This window comes from Anser cygnoides, chromosome 18 (assembly GCF_040182565.1).
Source record: "Anser cygnoides isolate HZ-2024a breed goose chromosome 18, Taihu_goose_T2T_genome, whole genome shotgun sequence".
NCBI lineage: Eukaryota > Metazoa > Chordata > Aves > Anseriformes > Anatidae > Anser > Anser cygnoides.
The window spans coordinates 12999851-13024871 of record NC_089890.1 but is presented as its reverse complement, the minus strand read 5'-3'; the positions used below and the strand labels follow the sequence as shown (position 1 = coordinate 13024871).

The window sequence follows — 25021 nt, the reverse complement described above, 5'->3', positions numbered from 1 at the left end:
CACATTAACATCACAACAGTGCTCAGGAGCACTAATGGTCAGATGCTTCCCTCCCTGTGCTAGGAGTGTCAACTGAGGCACCCCTTTTTTACCTACTTGTTGCAAACTATCATGGAAGAGATAACAGGCAGACACAAACACACAGGTGAAGTACATGTAAACAGATGACAAATGACCAGTTAGGACCACTGTCCTTCAACCTGCTTCTTTTCTCTCAGACCAGACTACCATCCTAAAAAATAAGTTTAGAACCTAACCAATCTAGCACTCCAAGCATGCTGCAAGAGATAATGTGGGGACTTCTGAGGAAAAATGTGCTTGAAAGTTATTATATACTTCAAGAATGTGCCTTGAACAAATATACTGAAGCAGATCTTCTGTTTGACTGACAGCTGGCTAGCACATACATCATGAACGTGGAACCCCTTTTGCTATTGCTTATGAACAAGTTTTCAAAAAAAAAATCTAAAACAAACACACAAACACACCTATTTTTCCTGGTGGGAAGAAAGCAGTCCAAAGAGAAAGAGGACGTGCAAAGTTAGCCTCCAAGAGTAACCCAGAGATAAAGCAAACCAAACAGAAGGAGCTCAGTTATGTTCTTACATTGACATTAATGGCAGTTAAATTAGGTCCAGAAAAAAGTACAGAAAAAAGGTACAGAAAAAAGTAGTTCTTCAAAGCACTGGTAAAGCAAACACTGTTGCCATAACTACCTCTCTCCCAGAAGCATGCCATTCTAATTTCTACAGTTAAATATTTACAAAGTAGATTGCATATTTTCAGGAGTTGCAAGAACTGCTCATAGAATTTGAATGAGTCCTCACGGAGGGTTTCCAGAATCACACCCGGGTGCCCACAGCACCAGCTGGGAAGTGACCACATCAACACCTTGGTGCACTCAGGGTCTGGCACTACCCTTGCACCAAACTGCTCTGATGTGTGTCTGCTGTCACATCACTGAACGACTCTGTGAACTTTAGATCTACTTCAGCTATATGTGACTGCAGTAATTGATGTTTAACAGAGTCATACAAACATGTATATAACCACCAAATTCTTTCGTCCTGTTTTGGTTTTGTCCATCTCACAGCTCAGGCACTGAAGAAACTTGCACATAAAGAATCAAGACAAAACAGGCCTGTGAAGATCTTACATACCCATGGAAGGAAATTCTGTGCAATACCAGGTAGAAAAGCACATTTTGGATATCTAACCGGTTCCTGAAGACCTTCAGCAATGAGAAACAGCACAGGTTTGAAGAAAATCTGTTCTTCACTATCTATACCATTAAAATACATTTTGAATCTGAAACTGCTTATTGTACTTCCCCAGTACTTAGCTTTAAAAAGCTATGGATTCAGATGCATGTCTGCTTCAAATAAGAGCCCATTCAGTTAACATGGCTCATTAGATGCACAGTTAACACCTGCAATGGTATGAAGTTGCACATTTCAGCCCTATATATAGTCTCTATCAACCTAACTGTGACAAGAATTATGCACATGTAAAATGTTTATTCAGCTTATTCTGCTTTGTCCCTTAGAAATAATGATACGCAGTCAATTTTATCAACATGAAGCCCTACAAAATTTTTCAGGGTAGAAACTTCCTAAATGGTCTAGTTCACATTTGTAAATAATGCAGCACAAAATCCATTAATTAAATTCTTAGGAAGGACTGAAGAGTATGAAATCAAGGTTCCTACCTAAGGCCTTTGCTCTCCACAGATCTCTACTTAAAGAAAGCACCCAAAAAACACAAAATCTCATCCACAATAAAAGTTCACTTTGGAATCATCAGTCAGAGGATATCACTCACAGCACCATGGGATTTAAGAGAGAAAACATATTTACTTTGACAGACAGTCATGTTACATTGAGGCGTATGGTAGTCTGACTCTTGTAAAGCTGCCATGTACTCCCTTGAATGTTGGGTGCTGACCATTCCAAATGGGTTCAGATGGAAGTTGTCCTAAATTAAAAATATGCTCAGTCCTACGAAACAAGTGTTGTTTATTAAAAAGTAAAATAACTTGACAATATTTTCACAAGCATACATGCAGATACAGACAGATACTACATCTTTACTATTTTGGTTTTAAAAATAGGCTTCTCTCTATAATCTTAGAAATAAAAAGGTAGTGTTTTAAATTAATCACACATCAGCAAAGTGACACATCAACAATAACATTTACATCATTACATTTGATGTAAATTTCAAGCGAACAAAAACAGTAAAACAGGCCTCAAAATTAGTTATTTTAAAATATATGCTCAAGTGAGAGGAAATAATAATCTTAGAAGGTTAAGATTGTTCTCTAAGAGGTTGAACACTATTTCAGAAAGTAAATTCGTCAAAGGAAACAGACTGACATGTTGGTTTTTGCTCCAGGATTGAGCTCGTATTTCCCCGAAAAAATACTATAAATCTTACTCATCGCTAACTCCAGACATAACCCAAACTAGTACACTGATTATCTGAAACTAAAAAATTAATTTAATATTGCAGAAATGACAATGGTTCATTTATTTTGTTCTTGATTTCAACGAGACAGTGAAAACTAAGGGCCGTGGGGCTTGATCACTAAATGCTGGATTTAGCTAATACTTTAGGCTAATATAAGAAAAAAAAAAAAAATCTCCATCATGTGCTTCTCTTGAAATGTTTGATCTGCCAGTGTATAATGTATTAGGGATACACTGAAACAACCAGAAGTTTCAGAACTTAATTCAGAAGTTCATTGCAAGATCCCAAGCAGGCTGTGCACAGCCACTGAAAAGAGTTTACATCTACTTAATGCTGTGCAAAGAAAATCCTTCCTTTAGATTGCCACATCCCCAAAAGAACTAATCCTACTACATATACTCACTGGTGGTCAGACAACATCTTTATTATAGGATAAGAGCAAACCCAACAGCTTTTACTCTTGACTTTTCCATCTGGGCTCAATTATGAATATTTTTTCCAACACAACTATCAGATATATTCAATACATTTTACTGACAAGAATAAACTAAAACCTATAACTCCTTTGAGAGGTTAGGTAAGTCAGATTCTGTCCACTGAAAGAAAACTGAGGCGCAGTGCAGCTAAGTCCGTGTCACAGATTGAACTCAGTGCCTCCTCACAGTATTTTATTCTCATCAGCAGATCACACATAAAAATGGATGAAGTAATCACAGGTATACAAAGGGATCAGTATACCTATCAAAATATATAAGCTTCATCTGTAACAGTTTACTTCATTCTATTGAAACACTAGCCAAAAAAAAAAAAAACACAAACACCAGTCCTGATACACCCAGCATGGGTCTGAAAAGGAAAACATTATGACTGTGGTTTTATAGGAACCTGACATGAATCCTTCTTGGACTTAATTCATTTGGCGAACAGAATCTCACAGTCAAAAACCAACCAACCAACCAACCAACACATGGAAAAGTAGATCATTCGGTAAGACAGACTGTGGCAGACGTTGCATTTGATAATGGGGCAGACTTGAAAGCAATTACTGTGCTGGCTGCAAAAATTCTGACGTGAACACAGCTTCTGCATAATCCTCACAAACATCCTGCAGCTCTGCTGCCACATCACATAGGGCTTCTTCTGTTAGTTCTTCTGCAAGACTGAGGGAGAAGGAAAGGAAAAAAAGACTCAGAAGATCAGATTTCAAATTTCAGTCATTCATTCCATTGATATAAATGCTCTAATTTTAAAAGAACAATACTCTTTTTTTTTTTCTTTCTACTGCCTAGCTTAGGAAGAGATTCCACTACCACAGAAAAGTTATGTAGTAATATGTGTTGTATAAGATAGCCTAAATTCTTTCCTCAGTCTGCTTCATAGCAAAGGATAAACACTTCAGGCTTAGAGGTGTTAACAGATCTCTGTTGCTTCCTTTTTCAAACTATCAGATACTAATCCTGCTTTGGGAGTACAACAAAATACTACTGTGCTCATCCAAAGGCCGTTGAAGTAAATGGGAAGCTTCTTACTGATTTTAGCTGCTACCGAATCAGGCCTTACCGAGAACAATAGAATTTCAGGAAAAGTGAGATGAGAAATTTCCATTTTCAGAGATCTCTGGACCACAGTTGATGTCACAGAAAGGAAAATTATTTTAGTGTAAGAATACAGTTATTCACTGGTCTCTTGAAAACGTATCTTCAGAGTTTTGCAAATATTCTAAAATATCATAAAGTTAGCGTATCCAAGACCTTTTTAGCATAGTATGGGCATATTATAAACATTTTGTAATACTTATACAGCAAGATTTATAATGCCCTCTCGTGGTAAAAGTAAGTCAATGAAACATCTTGGATATCAGATTACATTTGTAGTTTGATTTCAAATAACATGCATCATAGGCAAAAGGCAGCAGTGGAATTCAGCTGTCAGAAGGGAAGATTCACTCCCATTTAATCCATGTGCCAGTCCCAAGAAAGAGCTGGTTTTTGAACTATCTATCCTCAATAGATGATTTCTGAAATAAATAATACAAATTTAAAACAAATTTAAAATGATTTGTAGAAAATCACTCAAGAAATGTGCAAGGAATGAAAACCAGTGATATCATTTAGTTGCTGTACCTCTTATTAAACAACAAAACACTTTTTCAACTGTGAATGCAAGGTGGGTATTCCATCTTTCACTGACGTGTTTGTTTAACAAACACTGAATGAATGTGAACCATTTTTTCTTTGCCAAGAAATGAACAGCAATGTTTATTTCTTCTTCACCTCTTCTATTTCTACTAAGGGATGGTAAACCACCTATGTCACTCTTCTCATAGTGAGCTCCATGAAAGTGTCAAAATTTGTGGAAGAGGAAGCACTGAAATCTGCACTAAGGCCACTGGTCTCTTTAAGACTATCTATTGTTGTTCCATGAAACACTTCATAATCCCACACCACAAAGATTAAAGATTGCACAATAATTCCTAGTACTTTATTTCTTTCTTACTTAACAAAAAAAGTTGATTCTGTTTTCCTTCAATTTACCTGTTGATACTACTGACTTAATGAATGGACAAATGCAACTAGCTCCTTCTATCTTTAGATAAAACATCATGTTGTGTTCTGTGATACAATGAAAATGTCATGTTTAAGGCATTTTCAGAGTATGCTCACCAGCTAGATCTTTTACAAAGCCTCCCTACAGACTCATTCATGACTTCATTGTAGAAATGGATGAGGAAAGCTGTGTGGACAATTCTTTGCTGAGTTTTCTATAGCAATAGAATACCAATTTTTGCAAAATGAGGTCAAGTTAAAATTGACAATTTTCACTTCCACCGATTTAGACTTCCAAACGTAATTTACCTTATATTTCACACAGTTGCTCTGGTGGTAACACCATACAAAGATGTGAAAAATAATCACCCCTCCAGGACATTCTGCTTCCACATCCTTTAATTTTCTCTAAGTACCTTAAAAATCCATGAACACCAAGTACCAGTGGAAAAACAGTCCAATAGCTGACTGCTTCTGGCTTTCAATGTGGAATTTAAATGGCCCCTTCCCCACTCCCTTCCTAAATAAGGATAGAAAAAACTGTTCATCAGCCTATACATTCACTTCCAAAATACATGGATAGTTCACATACCTCTCAGCAATCTGCCATGGATTGAAACCACCTACTGCCTCATGAAAAATGAGCTTTAGGTAATGTTCATATCTGCTGTTATAATCCTTGATGCTCTGGAGCATATCCTTTGTAACAGGGAGAGAAATATAGCACTCCTTCTGTAGAGAATTCTGAGTCCAGGGATCCAGAATATCATTTCCAGTCGGCAATTTCTCCTTTGCTTCTTTGTTTTCATCAGTATCACTGGAAATATACAATAGTCATTAAATCAGAACTAGATTTCCAATTATCTTTTTGAAAGATCAGAATACCTCTTTAAATAGGAACCATAATTTCCTGCAATGAAAACGCTATAATGAAGATGCACAGCATAAATGCACCACAGTTTCTTTCATGTAGGGCCAAATATTCTACTTACTTGTCATCAAAAAGTTTTTCAATTAAAATGTCTGTTTCTGGCTCTACGTGCTGGGTTAATTTGGTTATGTGAATTGGATGAGGAGATGTAGGTGTTTTAGCTGTTAATGCACTTTGTTGATCTAGAAGGAAGAAAATAACATTAAAAGTGTTTTATTTGGAAAAGGAAAAACTACAGTTAATGCAATTAAGACTTTATAAAAACTTTTGCTTACTTTATAAGCAAATCCTTCAGGTAAGTGAAGTACTGAAGCTGACAACCCCCTAAAATGTAAACTCAAGATAGGATTTCCAAGAACTTGGTGTATTAAAGCTGAGCATTTTAGAAATCCTACCTTTAATATAGTTTGTTGTATCAGTGGATACTTCTAGAGAAGAGAGAAAATACCACTTGAAAACAAATGTAGGCTATTGAGCTTGGCAAGATATGGAAAAAACGCAACAAGATTTGGCCTGTCTTCACCTGCCTTATTGTGAGACTTCTACCTGGTTTAAAACAACGTGGTTCCATTAAGGTTGGTATGTGATCAGAGCCTCAGCTTGGTAAATTGGTGTAGCTTCATTGTACTCAATCAAATAGTAGGATAAAGAACAAAGGTGTGCAGGGCAAATAACAAGAAAAGTTGTCTTTATTAGCATGTCACTGTGGCAAACAATACTAAAATGTGCAGGTTTATGTATGGGAAATATCAGCTATTGTTTGGAATGCTAGCTTTCACTAATGAACAACTTTCTTCTAACATTATTAGGGTCCCTCTCATTTAAAAAAAAAAAAAAAAGATCTGATGTAAAGTTAGGTATTATCTTTAGTCTGAGGGACTTTAAATTCCTCTACTTATTTTCCATCCAATAAAAACAAGTAGGTAAAATATGATTAATCCTAACTGGAAGCATCTGAGCTGTATTTTTTTTTTTAAGAATTAAATACTTACTGCTAAAACACATTGGATAATGAATTCTGTTCAAAAAAATCCAATTTTAAAAGAATTAAACTTGCATGTATGCTGGCAAGACCTAAAAACAGTATCAGCATCACTTGAAAGGAATAAGGAAAGAGAAAAAAACTTCTAAGCTTAATTAAATAATATTACCTTCTACATGCTGCCTTTCAGACTAGCCACTATATTAAAACTTAACTAACACTTACACTTGAACTTAAGTCATGTAAACTGATGATTTATTAAAGTACAGAAAAGAAAATGGGAGACACAAAAGCGTAACAAGAAAAAGAGTGAAGTGGTTTTAGGAAACCGCAAACTTAGAAAGTAAACTAACTTTCTTCTAGAGTAGAATCAAATAGCTCACAGATGAATTGCAGTGTACGTAATTCAGTTATAGACTGTAGAAGATCATCTCCACTGCACTAAAATTACTACCTACAATTTGGTAGAAAAGAAAATATCTAAGTTAAGGAACGACAAGTGCCTAGAAAGGGACAGCAACATTCAAACTTAACATGATGATTGGTAGTATGTGTTAAAGATTCAGCCAAGTTGCAGTAGCAGTCCTTTGCATACAAATACAAACCCAACAAAGGCAAACAGAAAATGACAGGCTTTTTACAGAAGAGACCTCTCCTCTTTTAAATACTGATTTTAGAACTGTATTTCAGAAACACTTCTCTGAAAGGAGCACCTATAATCAAAAATATGTCTGTATAGTGCTATTTGATCACACATAATCTAATAATTTTGATTTCAAAACATCTGAATTTAAAGTTACAGATTACAGGAAAAACAAGCTGCACTGAAAAAACACTTACCCATTTCCTGGGCCCAGAACTTTGAATCACTATACACAATCTGGGTGAATCTCCTGCATACAGCCGCCTGGTATCTCTGTTTTTAAAAAATACAAAAGTAATGAATCAACACATACTTAACGGTTCAGCTGTAGCAGTTATCACTCGATAGGAAACAGGTCACAGTCAAAGTAAGATTATTTCTCACAGTTAATATAACACAGAAAAGGGGTGGAGGGGTGAAATCACAGATAATAAATATTGTTCAAAATGCCATACCAGAAGACTCAACAAGTTGCCAGTACCATAGCAGCTCCTCCCATTTCAGATCAACAGCACTTAAAAAAAAAAAAAAATGATGGGCCCTCATACCCTTCCTGTCTTACTGAAAGTGAATTCATATGCATGCTTAAGTGCCTCATATAGATACTGCACAATGTAAACTTCATGCTTCCAATTTATAAATAGATCTGTAGAAGTCAATGGCACGAAACTCAGTAGTTCTAATTTAGGAAAGATTTTACTGAACTGGAAATTCTGAAATGAGACTAGAACCAAAAATTCTGGAAAAGCTTATTAAAGAAAAGTTAAAAAAATAAATAAAAAAAAAATAAGCAACGTATGAGAAAGATCAAAGCAAGTAAATGACGAACTATATTTACATAGCAAGATGGATAATTAACTGCATTTATCTGACCTCCACATATTCCCCTGGAATACTTTTGATCACCGCTACGTTTTCCTGAGAAGCTTATGCTACTGGAATATTGGGATCACGTAAAAAAAAATAAATCACTGATGTTTACTTTCCAACTTGTGAGACAATCAACTACATTATCACCATACTGATTCTGATTCTTCTGCTCACATATGACGATCTAAGCCACAAGAGCTTTGTGGTTGTAAGCAAACTCAGGTCTACCAACTCTAAAGCTAGCAATAAGACCATTAGGCTAAACATCCTTCTATTCTTACACAATTTTTTGCTGAAGTGGAAACTTCTTCCAAGTCTTCCATTTCATACACAGATCCAGTCAGATCTTGCTTAATTGATACTGATATTATAATTTATGGTCAATAAACAAGAAATTGGCACTATTGAGACCAACCAAGAGATAAAAACTTACTTCAATTTCTTCCATTCTCTGCAACATTGTCTCTAGACTAGGACTGTCAGCCATGAACTCCTCAGCCTGGAGTTTCTTCTGCTGCTCCGTATTCCAGAGTTCTTGAGCAGTATCTTCTAAAAGATCATCCAATACTTTCTCACTCAGGATATCTGCATTTGCTGCAACCTGCTAAAACAAACAAACAAAAAAAAAGCAAAAATCACACAGCTGAGAGAAAGAGATAAAGAGAGAGAGATTCAGGAAAAAAAGAATGTTTATATATCTAACATTTCTTGTAGCAGCTCATGGTAATAATCTAAATGTCATTTCAACTTTTTCTTTTAATCAAAATCCAAATAATTTCCTATATTTTTTTCCCCACTCACACAATAAGCCAAATCAATAAAGACAGCTTGGTATGTTCCTAACAATAAAATCATTGAATATGGATAAAGCTTGCTACATAACTTCATTCCTAAACTGGGGCATCACAGGTTCAGAAATCACCCAGGATTCAAGGAAGTAAAGTGAAGGCCCTCACTTACAAAACAGTACACACACATTTAACTGAACATACAGGAAAAGTCCCACAGCAGCTCCAGGAAGTAATGAGTACATAAAGAGAAATACATAGCAGGTAAACCTAGGCCAAAGCTGTAGGTTTCAGTTGTGTACAATTTTACCGATTAGCCATGCTATGACATCACTGTTCATGTACCTGTACGATTTTATATGAAAACATTTTTTCCCCCTCCATCAACTTCATGCGTTCAAGGTCACATCAGACTCAACATATTAAAAATAAACGTTAGAAACAGGTTTCCCACGGTTTCATAATGTACATAGTTAAAACAGGAAAATACTTCAGAAGGCATGTGTGCCCACACAGTGACGTTGTTTTAAAGATGTATCGTATGCCAGTGGAAATGGCTAAGTTCAAGAAAACATTGTTACTTTTTTAGATGTATTCTGCCACATGTCAAAGATAAAAATTCATCATAAATTTCAAACACCTTTACTTTATAACATACAGATAGAATAAGCGTTCTCAGCTGCATGAGTTGAAAGATGGTTTACAAAAAAAGAATACTTCAGGTGACAGTTTGTTTCCAAGGAGAGATTGATCTGCTAACAAAACATAAATCTACTCATGATAATCGAGCTGTCTGTATTTTTAGTCATAAATATTACTAGTCAAAATACATTTAGTCATTAAATATGGTATTGTATAAATTATTAAAATAATCTTATCAAGTCCAGTCATGGATAGTGTAGAACTTTTTTGACTATATACTACTTGACAGGAAACTACCAAAAAAAAGATAAAAATAATTAATGCAGTTTTGCCAAACTTGGTTAAAATAACTCAAGACCCACATACTGAAATGGAAATACATTTGTCAAATGTCCAAAACCATAGTGACTACATAAATCATTTTAGATGTTTCTCCCCCAAACTGCTTACTTGCACTGTTGAAAAGAAATTTTGTATTGTCCCTTTACCCATGTATCCTTCAAATACTGCCATGAGCTTGAAAGTACTACCTGTGCCCTATCCAACAGAGGTTCTAGGCGTTTCTGTACTGCCTTCTCAACTTTGTCTACATACTGGGTTGGAGAAGCACCTTGTGACCTGCACATACACACACACAAAAAAGACAAAAACAAAAAACAACTAAATGACGATGTCATTCTGAAACTTGGTATGAAAATAATAATTTAAAAATATTTAAAAAAACAAACAAATAAACACATCAATCCAATTTTTCTGTAAGTGGGAAGATTGGAAGTTTTTAATATTAGTAGGGGGAATTAGGGGAAAGCCATATCAGATCTGATATTTATTAACTCTTCAAAGCAAGTCATTACCTTAACTTTTTTATTTTTTCCATTTCTCCTTTGCTGAGGTCAGTTAGAACCTTCATTCTTCTTGAAGTTCCTCCTTCAAGCCATGCTAGTCTTCAAAAATAATAATATACAGAGGGTTACAAAATTCACATTCTAACAACTGGAGAATGAAATCATCTGATTCTGGACATTAGGTTAGAAAATGCTGAAAAAACTTTAGAGAGAAAAGTGATACTGACTTTAAGATGGTATAAGTCAGGAAATTCATTTGAGAACAAGGGATCTTCATTTCTGCCTCTGCTACTGGCAAACAGGCAACTTCATGGCTGACCACAAATACTGCCTTGATAGACAAGCTCCTCATCTTACAATACACACTGCCCACTATAGATGCAACGTCTGGATCTGCTGGTTTCAAATATCAGAAACAGCAGTTTCAAGGCAAACTAAACCTGGGTAGCCCTGGTCAACAGGATGCTGAATATGATTTTAAATAAACAAACCTAGACTGTATTACCGACTAGGTCAAAAACATATATTTTGCTCTCATGGAACTGACTTTCTTTCTCAGTGCTGTACTGTGATAGTAGGTCAATCACATTTAAAAAACAGAGAACATTTAGCTGGAAATATTCATGCAAAATATAACAACAAACTGGCACTTTAAAAAACATAGGTAACATAAGTAATTAATGAAGTTAGTTTCACAAACAAGAACAAAATCTTGGGCAATGGAAGGAATATAGGTTGCTTCTCTGTTGCAATTCTAATAGTTCAAAACAACTTCTATAAAACAGAAAGCTTTCTACACACAAAAACATTAGTAAGTGACTCAAGTTATACATATAAAACAATTAGCCTTTTTTGAAATATTTTTCCTGTACCTTCAACAGTGCAGTGCCCAAATGCCTATCCTCATCATGACTATGATCTAATTTTATTTTTTTGTTAGATCTATGATCTACAACTATGATCTAATTGCTATCAAGGAAGCATGGTGGGACAAATCACACAAATGGAACATTGGAATGGAGGGCTAAAAGTTTTACAGGATAGATAGCCAAGCACGGAAAGGTGAGGGCATTGCCCTCTATGTTAAGAAATGGATAGATTGCGAAGAGTTGCCTCTGAGAAACACCCAAGAGCAGGTTGAGAGCCTGTGGGTAAAAATTAAGGACTAGACCAACAAAGGACACCTTGTGGTTGGGGTCTACACTGCAGGCCAACCGATCAAGGGGAGCCCACTGATGAAGCCTTCTTGCTCCAACTACAAGAATCATCACACTCACAGGCTCTCATCCTCCTGCGGGATTTCAACCTCCTAGATGTTTGCTGGAAAAGCTACGTGGCAGGCAGTAAGCAAACCAGGAGAACCCTGGAGTGCACTGAGGACAACTTCCTCATTCAGGTATTAGACAAGCCAACTGGAGGAGAAGTGTTACTGGACCTGGAGCTCACCGATGTGGAAGAACTCATTGAAGAGGTTAAGACTGGAGAAAGCTTGGGTTGCAGTGACCATGAGTTGAGTTCGTGATCTCAAGGGATACAGGCCTCGCTAAGAGCAAAGTCAGGACCCTGAACTTTAGAAGAGCAAACTTCCAGCTGTTCAGAGAATTAGTGGATGAGATCCCGTGAGACATGGTCCCTAGGGACAGAGGAGCTGATCAGAACTGGCAACTCTTTAAGGATATTTTCCTTAGAGCACAAGAGCTCCCTATTCCTGTATGTAATAAACCAAGCAGGGAAGGCAGGAAACTGACATGGCTGAACAATGACCTTCTGGTCAAACTTAAGCAAAAGAAGGAAATGCACAGACAGGGGAAACAGGGCCATGTGCCCTGACAAGAATACAGAAACGCTGTCCGGATGTACAGGGATAGGATCAGGAAAGCCAAGGCACTGACAAAACTAAACTTAGCAAGGGATGCAAAAAATAATAGGGGATTCTACAGGTACATTGGCTGCAAAAGAAAGACCAAGAAGAATGTACTGCCTCTGACAAATGATGACGGTGAACTGATAACAACTGACATAGAGAAGGCTGAGGTACTTAACTTCTTTGCCTCGGTCTTCACTAGTGGTCAGGCCTTCCACATCTCTACGTGGGGGCTGGGGAAGCAGAGTCCCTTCCACTCTAAGCGAAGAACAAGTTTGGGACTTCCTGATGCAGCTTAACAACTGCAAGTCTATGGGGCCTGGTAACATGCATCCCAGGGTCCTGAGGGAACTGACTGATATAGTCATCAAGCCACTCTTAATCATATTTGAAAAATCATGGCAGTCAGGTAAAGTCCCTGGTGACTTGAAAAAGGGAAACATCACTCCCATTTTCAAAATGGGTAGAAAGGAAGACCCAGTGAACTACAGACCGGTGAGCCTCACCTCTGTGCCTGGCAAGATCATGGAATGAATCCTCCTGGAGGCAGTGTTAAGGCACATTAATCATTTTTTTACTCACTGCAAAAACAGGAATGAGGACATCGGAGTAAAAGTAACCAGCAACTATAATAAAAGGAATAAGCATAAAGCAAGAGGAAATACATTATGAATATGGTCAGTTGTCATGTTTTAGCCAGGGAGATCTTGTTTTACTTCCACATTCCTGTTCTGCGAAAGGATCCTCTATCAATGAAGGGACATGAAATTGAACATGAAGGGGCATGGAAGTATTTAATCATCTGTAGCTCAGTTTAGCCATCACTAGAAGGACTCCATGAATCCTTCTTCACCTGTTCCTTGCTACTTATGCTGCTAGTTAATTTTCTGTATTTTTATACCACATGCAAATCAAGTGAACCAACCCCTAATGAAAGGAGTAGTCCCAAATGCTGGACAGGTTACACTTGGATTATAAGACTCCAAACCCTACAGAAGAGGAAGAGAGAAAGGAAAGTATCCCTCCATGGCCAAAAAAGGCTCAAATTTCTCTGAGAAAGGAAAGAGAGGTAGGAAAAAAAAAAAAAAAAAAAAAAGCAAGCTTCATCTCATTAAACTAAGGGGACTTCATAGTTCCACATGAAGGGACGTGAAATAACTTAATCATCTGCAACTCAGTTTAGCATTCACTAGCCTGGCCTTGATTCAACCCTTGCCTAACTACACAAAACACTGGCTATTTACCCTCAGAATCAAACCAGCTCCAAACAAGAGAAAAAAAAAAAAAGAAACACAAAAAATACTTAGTGTTTCCAATTGGAATATTCATGCCAACCTGAGAGCTTCTTTTTCCATGAGCCCTAGTCTTCTTTCTTCTGTATTCCCTTTCTGCAAAGCTGAATGCTTATGAATGAGCTTCTTGGAACTTGCAGTCCTGGATATCCTGTGAGCACTGTCAATGGTGGGAAAACACTAATGGCACAAAATACTATTTTCATAGCAAACATAATTATTGCACTAACCTTTGCTCAAATTATGCCTTTCAGACCATATTTAAGCTCTCAGTGGGTAACTCTTCTGATCTTAATTGGCTGAATTAGAGGCATAAAACTAAGCCCGTGTAAATGCAATGGTGGAAACATAAAGAGGAGGTCAATATGACATGTTTGGTAACGTTCACACTGAATTTCTTCCCTAGTCCTGCAAACGATCTTCCTAAGAGGTGTTGACAAGAGGATGTAGGGTCTAGCTATTTCCAGGTGTTTTAATTATTTCATTACCACATTATCTGTTTTTATTTTTTATTTCTTAAAAGATCTTAGAAGGAAGAGGGCAAATGATAACAAATATATTACTATGAGGAGACTTCCCTCCAGCATATAAGGATTAATTGGAACAGCCTTTCACTAATAACTCAATACTAATAATTATTTCAGATAACTCCATCCAATAAAAAGATCACTTTTAAAAGACATGTTCAGCCAATGTTGATTGAGATTTTTTCCCCTGATCTAGTTCTTTTAGCATTTATCCCTGAGCATTTTTCCACAGTGAAATAACCCTGAACACATTACTACAAATAATATTAAATGTGCACATCAGAAATGCTTACTTTTCTGACTGCAGGATTAATAAGTCTGATGTACTACAGATCAGAGATGCATGCCTAAAACAAAAATAAAGCCCCTAAAAACTTTCTTGTAGTGGTGCCATTTACAAAAGGCTTACAGGCTATATATATTCTCTGATCAGTAACACATTTTGATATGATCACATTACTCCCCACACAGAAGGCACTACTAGGAACTATTCATTTAGATGAATAATTAATTTCATGACACTTTACGGAACATATTGCTGTTACTTTTACCTCTGTTAGTGTGAATTGAAATTAGCTTATGAGCTTGAAAACCATTATGGCAGGACCAACAGATACAAACAGCATAACAACATATTTTTTAGAGGAGAACTAAATCAGAGCCAGACCACAAGCACCAACATGGCATATGAACATCCATTCTGCATGTTATGTACACTGTCAGTGCACAGCACAGTTGCCTGCACAGTTTCAGCCTGACTCCCAGACAATATTGGGACGTAATCCAGGAAAAAGCATAAGGCAATGCCTTTTCCCAGGCTGTATGAATAGGGCCACTTTATGCTGAGTGAGAAAAGAATACAACCATCTGGTTGTGAGATATACTGTGCCACTTGCCTTCATGCTCTGAGAGCCAGACCCAATCCATCCTATTTACTATTTACACATACAGCAACATTTCCACAGAAAAGTAAGGTTAACACTAGACTGTGAACATACCGTTTCGGTGAAGCAGGTGGAGATGTAGGGTTTGGAGGCACCCAGGGTATTCTGCTCTCCTTAACAAGTCGTTTATTCTCTTTTAGCTGAAAAGCTATAGTTGTCTCTTGAAATTGGGCATGCTTTCCTTGAGGCTGTACCTGCCTTGGTTTTAGAGGTTTAAGCATTCCCTTAAAATTAACACAATCGTATTGAAAACATGCATCTTCTGTTGTTCACTTTTGAAAGTATTTTGTATTCTGCTTCAGAATTTGTCTTGAAGTCAGGTATGGTGGCTTTATTGCATAGTTAACATATGTGGAGGTTTTACAACTGATTTAAAGGGAAGTACAACTGTGCCCAAACAGAACGTGCTTAATTCTGCAAATACAATTTTTGCAAGGAGCTCTAATTTGTCCACTGTTGCTTTTAAGGGGAAAAAGCTTCTGTGGACTTTTTCATAATTAGACTCTGTGTTAACTCTGAGTAAATCCAAACAGAAGATTTCCAAGGTAACATTCCTCTCAGCAATAAAACTCTAATATTGCCATATCTGCATTTGTGGCAAAGACATTCAGGACTAGTCCCTTCAGTATGAATTATTGAAATGTTTAGCCTTCCATACACTGCTTACAGTTCTCACTGATATGGCAAGCAGTAAAATAGTTACATATGCATAAATCCACGTTACTAATACCAGAACTGGTTTTTCAAGCTGAAGGTGATATTTAGAGGAAGGTATTTAAAGGAACAAAGGAAGGATATAAACAAAGGAAGATATTTAAAGGAACAAAAAATGAACTATTCACAAAAATTAGCACTTGAAAATAGTTTTTAAACAACTCATTTGTTTGCAACACAGAAGCCTCCTGCTGACTGGAGGAAGGATTTATCAGAACCCAGAATTTGTCTTGCATAGTTTTATAATTTCTATAATCAATGAAGAAAATCTGCCTAAATTATATCCTCCAAAAGTTAGCACAACACTATCACAGAAGGCATCAGAGGATGACCAATAAGGGGAAAATACTTAATCTTTAATTCCAAGTTGAAAAATAACCATGTTAATTTCAAAAATGAAACTAGTTTTGGGCAAATATTTTTCCTTGTTCATTCTGTTACTCATTGTTCCTAGTTGTACAGTGCATTTTTAATGAGCAATAACATTACTTTCAAAAAACATTTGATAAAATAAAAACACCAGAAATAGTACAGGCACATGACAGAATTTATCCCCCTATGTCTCTGAGCTCAGAATAAAAAAAAATGAGGAAGTACAAAGCTTGACTGTGCCTTACAATAAATAACAAATCCCAGGGGACAATTTGAAGAAAGCATAAAATTCTTTTATCACTTCCATACCTGTGATTTTGCAGGTAATATCACGTCTTTCTTTTTCAAAGGGCCACTTTCAAGGATGAGATCCTTTTTTACAGCTCTAGATCTCAACCGTGAATCTATACTTCCTTTTAAAACGGCATTTCTCTCTGGAGTAGGTAGATCATTTTCTTCTTGGAATTTATTGTGCAATATATGAGCATGACTGTTCATCTTCTGAACTGCTGAAATATTTGTAACACGTTGATGTTTATCTGTATCAAAAATAAAAAAGAAATTTTCAACTGGAAGTTCAAAGGGGCAAGAATCATGTTTATGTCTGCATTTGACATTTCTGTTGTGCTAGGTATACCTAATAACAAAATTCAAAGCTTTACCATAATTCAAAAAAATCAAAATTAAAAACAAACAAAAAAAAAAAACCCGCTTGTATTTCCTGCCAACTATTAAGTAAACTGGCTTATTACATTGTTTCATTGAAAAGGAAATTTTGCTTTGTGTGTGTGTATATCTATGTGTACATGAAAATATACACACATTCTCTATATACATACACACACATGCAATCATTTGAAAGCCTTTGAACAGTCATTGCTATATGAGGTCTAGGCAATGATTTTAAAAAAACAACGTATTTTTCGCCACAAGATACATGAAAACCAAAAAATGCTTGTCAATATACTCTCTCTCTGGACTGCCAAAAAAAATTCATGTCATAGTAGTCTTCTCCCCCTTAACTTTACTCTTCTGATAAAAAGCAGCATAATGTATTTGAGAGACACCCCATATAAGAATAATCACAGAATCACCTAGGTTGGAAGAGATCTTCACGATCACTTAGTCCAACCTCTGACCTAACACTAACAAGTCCTCCACTAAACCATATCACATAAGGTCAATTACAGAGGCTATATAATAATGTAGTAATCTATAATGGTTTTCGTGAGGTGGCAAAATATGTCAGTTAGTAACCTTACTTCAAAAGATGGTGAGAAAGAATAAAGCTCATTTAATATCATATATGAGGTAAATGAACAATAAAGGAAACCAATTCCCAAAGGTTGCACGGCCATCTGGTAGTGAAAAACAAAGACTTCTATCAGTGAAAAACAAAGACAACTATCAATGTGTCTCTAGGTACTGAAAGTGTGACTACAGTGCAGAAGGGATGAATGCATTGTCAAGAACAAAATAAAGCCATGCCTCTCAAAACTCCTCAAAGGTAGAGAAACTGCACAAACTAATGAAACTCTGAGCCAAAGCTTCAGTATGCTATTCATTGTTAAAAGTCCTATAAACAATGATAGTTTTTTTGGAGACAGTCAATGACTCAGCATGTCAAAAGAATATATTTATACAGTCTTTTCCACATAGGCATTTGGATATGTTCTTTATGCACCATTAAAGTTAACTTCTAAACTGTCATTTAGGTATACACTGAAGAAAAGCAATCCAAGCATAGCCCACTGTAAAAGAAATGGACATGAGAATATGAAGACGATATAATTAGAAAGAGGCATATAAACCTGCAGGCCCATCATCTCATGGGAACTGCTGAAAAAAATGCCTACCAAGGCTATGTGTATCTGATGACTACATATGGGCTGTTATACACGTCTGTCCAGCAGTATGTAACATACTACAAAACTGAACTCCAGATGGTAAGTTAACTAATAAAGTTTATTTAAAAATGAAATATAAGCCAATCAAGAGACCTCTGGAAGCTGGAAATTTTCTAGGTTCTTGTCCATGTTTTCCCTTTAAGATGAGAGACTTTTTTTCTCCTTTTGGAGATGTCAGCTGCTTTCTGTCTGGAGATGTCTCAGTGTTCACTGGAGATTTGTGCTGAGATGCTGTAAGACATTTCTTTGATTTTTTGGCTGCTTGTTTCTTTTCCAGCAATGAATCCAGATCCTGCATGAAATATTTATAATTTTAATTACTCTCTCAGTAAACCCTATGAGATAATGAAGAATGATGAGAAGCAAATTAAAGAGAATCTAAGTAATTGGAACTTTTTAGTGTGGCTTTGTTTTTGTTTGTTTGTTTTCTTGTTGGTGTTTTTTTTTTTTTGTAGTGACTATACTTGATAGCTTGATCATGCAGAAGCATCTTTGTGTAACGTGGAAAAGTTTTGCTTTTTTTTATTTACAGAAAACTCCAGCAAATTATCTGTTACAGCATATTCAAAAAGAAATGGACACAAAGACTACAGATAGTAAGAACACCCACATGACTACGATAAGACAGACGAACTCTTTTTCCAATGACAAGTCCAAACTTAATTCTACCTCCCGTCCTTTTCCAAGGCAATTTTCACTCGCTGTTAATGTGCTAATAAGCAGTTCAAAACAAAAATAACAACACAGCTCTTACAGTTAGAACAATATTTAAGTTAAATAAAATATCTTGTGGCTATTGTATCAGCTATTTTTATTCAAATGAATTAAATACTGGTTTCATAATAGTTCAGGTTATGTAGGTTCTTACTTAAAAAGAATCCTGGTAGTTAGAAACTGCATCAGGAAATGCAAATCAGAACTTTTCTATTATATCAACATGTTTTAAAACATCAGATATCACCGAAAGTTATTTGAAGGGCACAGAGCTTCAGTATCTCTTGTAGCTACAATTTTATCTTCTGCCTAGATAATTCTGCAGCCATGACTGTATGAAGCAGAGCCTCTACTAATCCTGATGACTAAAGCATGCATTTCAAAACAATCGACACGTAATGTACACCAATACATCAAATGCAATTCTTTCAATCCTGAAAATGGCAAATGAATCAGAAATTGGTGTTCTGTTACCACTATCACTACCAGTTTTCATTCTACCAGGACAGCCAATAAAGACAGGAAAAGCATTAACATGAACTACCACAGGTAGCTTCCGTGAATAGGACGCAACTTTATTTAGACCACCATTATTTTATGAACATTAGCAACATGCTAATATATTAGGAAAATGGCCTTTAAAAAAAAAAAGAAAATATAGATATTCTGCAATTTCATGAAGACACGATATAGCTTACACAGTCTTTTATTTCACTATTTCTCTTCTTCTTTAGCAGAAACAAAATGCTTATTCCTACCTCAATTTGCAGCAAAATATCTATGATAATGTCAGAAACTGAAGAATCCACTTCTAGTTTGGCAGAACAAAGAGACAGCTGTCGAATGAGACTGCCCAGTTCCTTGTAGTGGGTAGGAATAAGTTGCTCTGTTTGATCAGTAAACTGACTGGCAAATGCCTGCAAGGCTCGTATAGCTCCTCTGTGTGCTGCTGCCAATCTGGATACTGCTTGAGACTGAAAAAATGAAAAATAAATGCTTTAACAGCTATAATTTCTATGAATATGGACATAGAAACACTCAAGACTTGGGATAATTCTTCTGGAGATGAGGCCATTTTTGAAACAGAATAAAACAGGCGTTTATACAACCTACTAAAGGTACTTACACAGCAGTCCACGTATCAAGAATCATGCTAGTGTCAGCTAAAATAGCATGGTTGTAACACTTTACAATGTTTCTACTATTCCATGCCTAGAGTCATAGGCTTGGCCCCAATGTACAACAGCACGACTGTAGAACATTCTACCTCCCCCAGAATTTGTGTTAGTGAAAAAAATACAGGTGATGGAAAAGTGCGAGAGAACCATGAGACAATACTCGCAGAACAGTAGGAATGATCGCAGCACTATCTTTCTGAAAGATAATGGATCGGCAAGAAAATCAGAAAAAATGGCTGATAAGAATGAGTAACATGAACAGGAAGTCAAAAATAATAGTCAAGAGTAGAACACAGTGTTACTCAGAAAAGGAAACAGAATGAAGGAGGAATTAGAAGCAACATTAAAGCACAAGACCAACAGCCTTCTCCTCTACAGTCTACTGCAGGCAGGCAAGAACTGAGGAGAGGAAAGCAGCAAAGGCAGCATGAAACCAAGTGAGACATATCTCTTTAAGAATAGAATGAAAGGTGCCAAGCACAAGGAAAATCATCCTTCTAGAGAGAATTCAGATGTACCTTAGACAAGGTGACATTTGGCAAACTGAATTAACTAAGAAGCTTTCTGTCAGTGAGTGACTGACAGCCTAAAGGATAATTCCATCTTACCTTTTTAGTGTGTTTGATTTCATGAGGACTCAGTTTCTCTAAATCATCCTGAATTTCTTTTACCTGTTTATCAAGAAAGGAGAGGGATTAGGGAAAGTCAGTTAGAATTAGCTCTATGTATATAAATGAACAATAAATCTTCACTGTAACATCTGAGTTAAAGTCCATATTTTCTAATAGCTTGTATCTCTAACCCGTCACGAGAAATTAGTCACCATTTCAGATCCAAACTAGAATGCCATGGAAATACAGACATATCCTGATCAAGTTCTCCTGTTTCAGTTCATTTCTGTCAAATTCATCATAATAAACATCCCAATTTGAAATGCTGGTTGTACCTGTTGCTGGAGTACATACAGCATCCGAGCTGACCGTGAAGCTTGTTTCTGTCTTCGAGTGCAAATCTGTTGCTCTTCATCACGATTTAAAATTTCTTCATCTCTCTCTAAAAAGCATGAAATGCAAAGTTATATATCTTAATTTAACCTGTGAAAACCCTGTTTAAGCCAAATGAATGAGCATAGGTTAGCAATAAGCCTCTTTCATGCAGGGCTCCCCTGAGCAGTAACGCAAGCTAGTTACTTTAATGCTACATCATATATCTACTTAGCATTTGACTAAATATTCTCATACAATATAGCTTATCAGATATAGTTTAGAAAATAACTCATGACTCCTTAATCTTATGACAAACTTGCAGGTAAAACACTCAGAGTTAGGAATGTTTAAACCACCAGATAGTTATTATAAAGGGATCAATACAATGTGTAGTGGAGTCTGGGTGGGATGGAGTTAGTTTTCTTCTTAGGAGCATGTATGGTGCTGTTTTGGATTGACTAAAACAGTGCTGATAACACAACCAACGGTGTTTTGGCTGTTGCTGAGGAACACTAGCACAGTGCCAAAGCTTTCTCTTTTTTCCAATTCTGACCACAAGTTAGTAAGCTGGGTGCAAGAAGTTTGGAGGGGACACAGCTGGAACAGCTGAACCAAACTGACCAAAGGGGATATTCCGTGCCATATAATGTCATGCTCAGCAATTAAAAAAAAAAAAAAAAAAAAGCTGTTTTGGTGGAAACAAATTTTTTTCCTTTTCTTCTTCATTTTTCCTTCACTTACTAAATTACCTTTACCTCAGCGCATGAATTTTCTTACTTTTGCTCCTCCAGTTCTCTCCCCTGTCCTGCTGGAGGAGGGAATGAGCATAAATGACTGTGTAGTGTTTTGCTGCTAACTGGACTTACCTCACAACACAGTGTCAGAAAGGACGCTAATCATGATACTGCACAGTTACAAATTAGGTGAGTCAGAATTGTGAAATGACGTTATCAACTGTTGGCCCATTTCTTATCACTGCTCAGGATGTAGTTAATTATGATACTGTTTTTTGCAGTCTGAAGATCGAGCCAATAGATCTACACCAATATCTTTCAACCAACTTATTAAATAGCCTATACTGTCATTGCAGGTTGGACTGGAACTCACTACAAACACTCAAATACATTAAACCTTATTATTGCCTAAGCTGGCTAGCCATTCTAGCTTTTTTCTATTTCAAGTATATCTCAAAAATTCCAGACTAAACACAGATTCTAATCCAAGCCAATAAACAAACAAATAAAAAAAAAAAAGAGAGAAAGAAGAACAAATTAACCAACTATCATATATTTATATAAAATAATTACTGTTCAGTCTTACACCTTTTTTAATCAGTTCTTCTATTTTCTGGATACAACTTCTCAATTCCTTTTGTAGCCGTTGGATTTCCTGCCTACTTTTATCTTCTTTTTTGTTAACATTTGGCTTGGGGTCTGGTCTCAAGTTATGAGCAGGTAAAGAGCCCAGAACAGCTGGTGTTAGCTTTCCCTCACTTGGTGTGTAGAGATAAACTTTTGCACCAGAGGTGGTAGTCTCCACACTGGAAGGCTGACCAAGTTTCCCTTGATATTTCAACTCAGTTTGAGACTTCAGCACATTTTTCTTTTCTGGACTTTCAAATACTTTATTCTTCTGCTGCTGTGACTTCTGAGTCAACAATGATTTATTGACAGCATCTGCTAATACTTTCTGTTTCACTTGCTCTTCAAGATGTTTTCGTTTTATGTCCCTTTTGGCTAGCTGAATGGCTAGTTTTAGTCTCTCTTCAGATATTATTGAAAACTTGCCAGAGCTTTTGATGCTGGAGTTGTCACTTCCAGATAGATTTCTCTGATCCTTGGATGACTTCAGTTTTTCTATTGTAATTGGACAGGGGTTAGAGAATCTGAGAGCCAAGTTCTCTGGAACTGCAGGAACATTTCTGTTAAACTGGAGCTGTTGCAAAGCGTAAACAGAAACTGATGTTATGGAGAACACTCTACATGGGTGATGCATCTCTAGTGTACAACAGTAAGGAAAACAAATCTTCATTCATATTAGAATGCATTCTGTCATGATGGTACTTCAACACATGAAAGGAGCCCCTCCAATCAGATAAATGCCAGTGCTCAAAAGTATTTTGAATTAAGCACATAGATCTTGTAAATAACATTATATATTTATCTGCACCCTAGTACGGGCACCCACAATGAAAAGTCTGCTCCAAAATGACTGGGTAATGGACAATGCCATTATAAAATTTTAAAGAGTTCTGACAATGAAATTAATGTTATAACAATTAAAATTAATAATATAAATTGCTCTTATTATATCACACTGATTTAAGTCAGCCATTATTAAACTTATGAATTATGAAGGAGGTGTACGGAGAAGAAGAAATGGAAAGCTAAACTACAGTAACAGAATAAAGTTTCTAGGTTCTGTTACCATGTGGTAAAGCAAAGGCTAAGGCAGGTAAATAGTATTTAAAGGCATAATTTCTGTTCTATACAGAAGAGAAGTGTTGTGATCATGTATGACAGCATCATGAAAACAAGTATGAAGATTTGACAGTCGCTCCTGTCTCAGGAAGTGCGTCATGATTATCTTTTTTGTAATGATCACAAATGAAAAGCAGTTCAGCATTGCTGCAAAAGTCAAACAATACCTGGGTTTGTAAAGTCTTTCCTTCGTTCCTGTATAGCTGGGTAGTGGATGCAAATGGAGCACCAGACAAAGATGGTTTGCTTGGTCCCATCACATTGACTTGATGCTGAAAACTGAGTTATTTATTTTTTGCTTGCCATTACAGCTATGAGGATAACTGTAATTATAGACAAGTTATATGTTCTTTCTGCTTCTCAAAGGGAATCCCGGGTGTGATGTGAATAACAAGAGAACCAACCTGAGGAGACACAGAGAAATAGTAAATATATCATGTGCATTTATACAGGTGGTACACAGAATGGGAAGAATATTCCTACTGTTTAATGTGAAACTTACAGTTTGTATCCTTCTTTACACACTCCCAGGGAGAGCTGAGGAGCACCTTTACAGGCTCTGAGGCTCACACTATGATTCATAAGAACACCGCAGAACTTTTTTAGCTATTACTTACCCTAAAAAGAAATATTGTACTGTAAAAGTATGAAAACTGACCAGCAGGATAGACTAAGGTAGTGGTCATGACAGCAGCGCCCGTACATTTGTGTCAAAGAAACATTGATCAAGGGCACACTCACAAAGGATTCAAAATAGAAGTGATGTGCAGAGACGATCAGAAAATTTTCTCTCTTTCATTTGACTTCAAGAATTGAAAAACGAGGAGGATCTAGCGTCTAACGCTGTTGCTTCTTTCTTTAGCGACTGAATTAGGGACTTCGCCTCTGCTCCTTAACCCAGACCGCGTATTTCTTTCCTGTTTTCGCGCAACTCGAGAACCCCGACGCTTGTGTGCCCGCGCCCGTCCGGAGGTTTGGGTCGAGACGCGTGGGCACGAGGAGGGCTCCCCGCGGCGCAGGGCGGAGCGGGGCGGGGCGGCGCGGAGCAGCGCGACCTCCCGCCCGCCGCCCAGGGACGAGCGGCGGAAGGCGGCGGAACGCGGCGAGCCGCCCGAGCCGCCCCCGCGCCCCAGCCCGCCAGACACAGCCCGCAGCGGCCCAGCTCCCCCCGCCGCGCCCTCACCTCACGGCACGCCCCGGGGCGGGCGGGCGAGACCAGCGCCGGCGGGAAGCCCCGCGACGCCCCGCGCGCATCGGCTGAGCCCAGGCCCCGGCCTACCGGGGTCGCGGTTCAAACCCGCTCCCGGCAACCGCCGCCGCAGAGGCC

General features: G+C 37.2%; 1 protein-coding gene across 8 annotated transcripts; it reads right to left on the bottom strand.

Moving 5' to 3' along the window:
- Positions 1–1997: 1997 nt before the first annotated feature.
- KIAA0753 (KIAA0753 ortholog) lies at positions 1998–25012 on the bottom strand. Of its 8 annotated transcripts, none has more exons than XM_048074161.2 (17): positions 24878–25012; positions 23862–24098; positions 22537–23149; positions 21175–21281; positions 20837–20899; positions 19809–20024; positions 18430–18628; positions 16739–16968; positions 15398–15567; positions 13916–14032; positions 10726–10815; positions 10402–10489; positions 8875–9045; positions 7769–7844; positions 6008–6128; positions 5608–5832; positions 1998–3629 (listed from the first exon to the last, which is right to left on the bottom strand). In XM_048074161.2, the coding sequence occupies exons 2-17, from the start codon at positions 23949–23951 to the stop codon at positions 3512–3514; spliced, it is 2694 nt and encodes an 897-aa protein (XP_047930118.2). In that variant the 5' UTR covers positions 23952–24098; positions 24878–25012; the 3' UTR covers positions 1998–3511. The 8 variants fall into 8 exon arrangements, 7 of the variants coding, with proteins under 7 accessions (XP_047930118.2, XP_013048972.3, XP_066835543.1 ...); XM_013193518.3 differs by lacking the exon at positions 24878–25012 and adding an exon at positions 24436–24736; XM_066979442.1 differs by lacking the exon at positions 24878–25012 and adding an exon at positions 24436–24736 and having other exon boundaries at positions 8875–9042.
- Between the last annotated feature and the right edge of the window lie 9 nt (positions 25013–25021).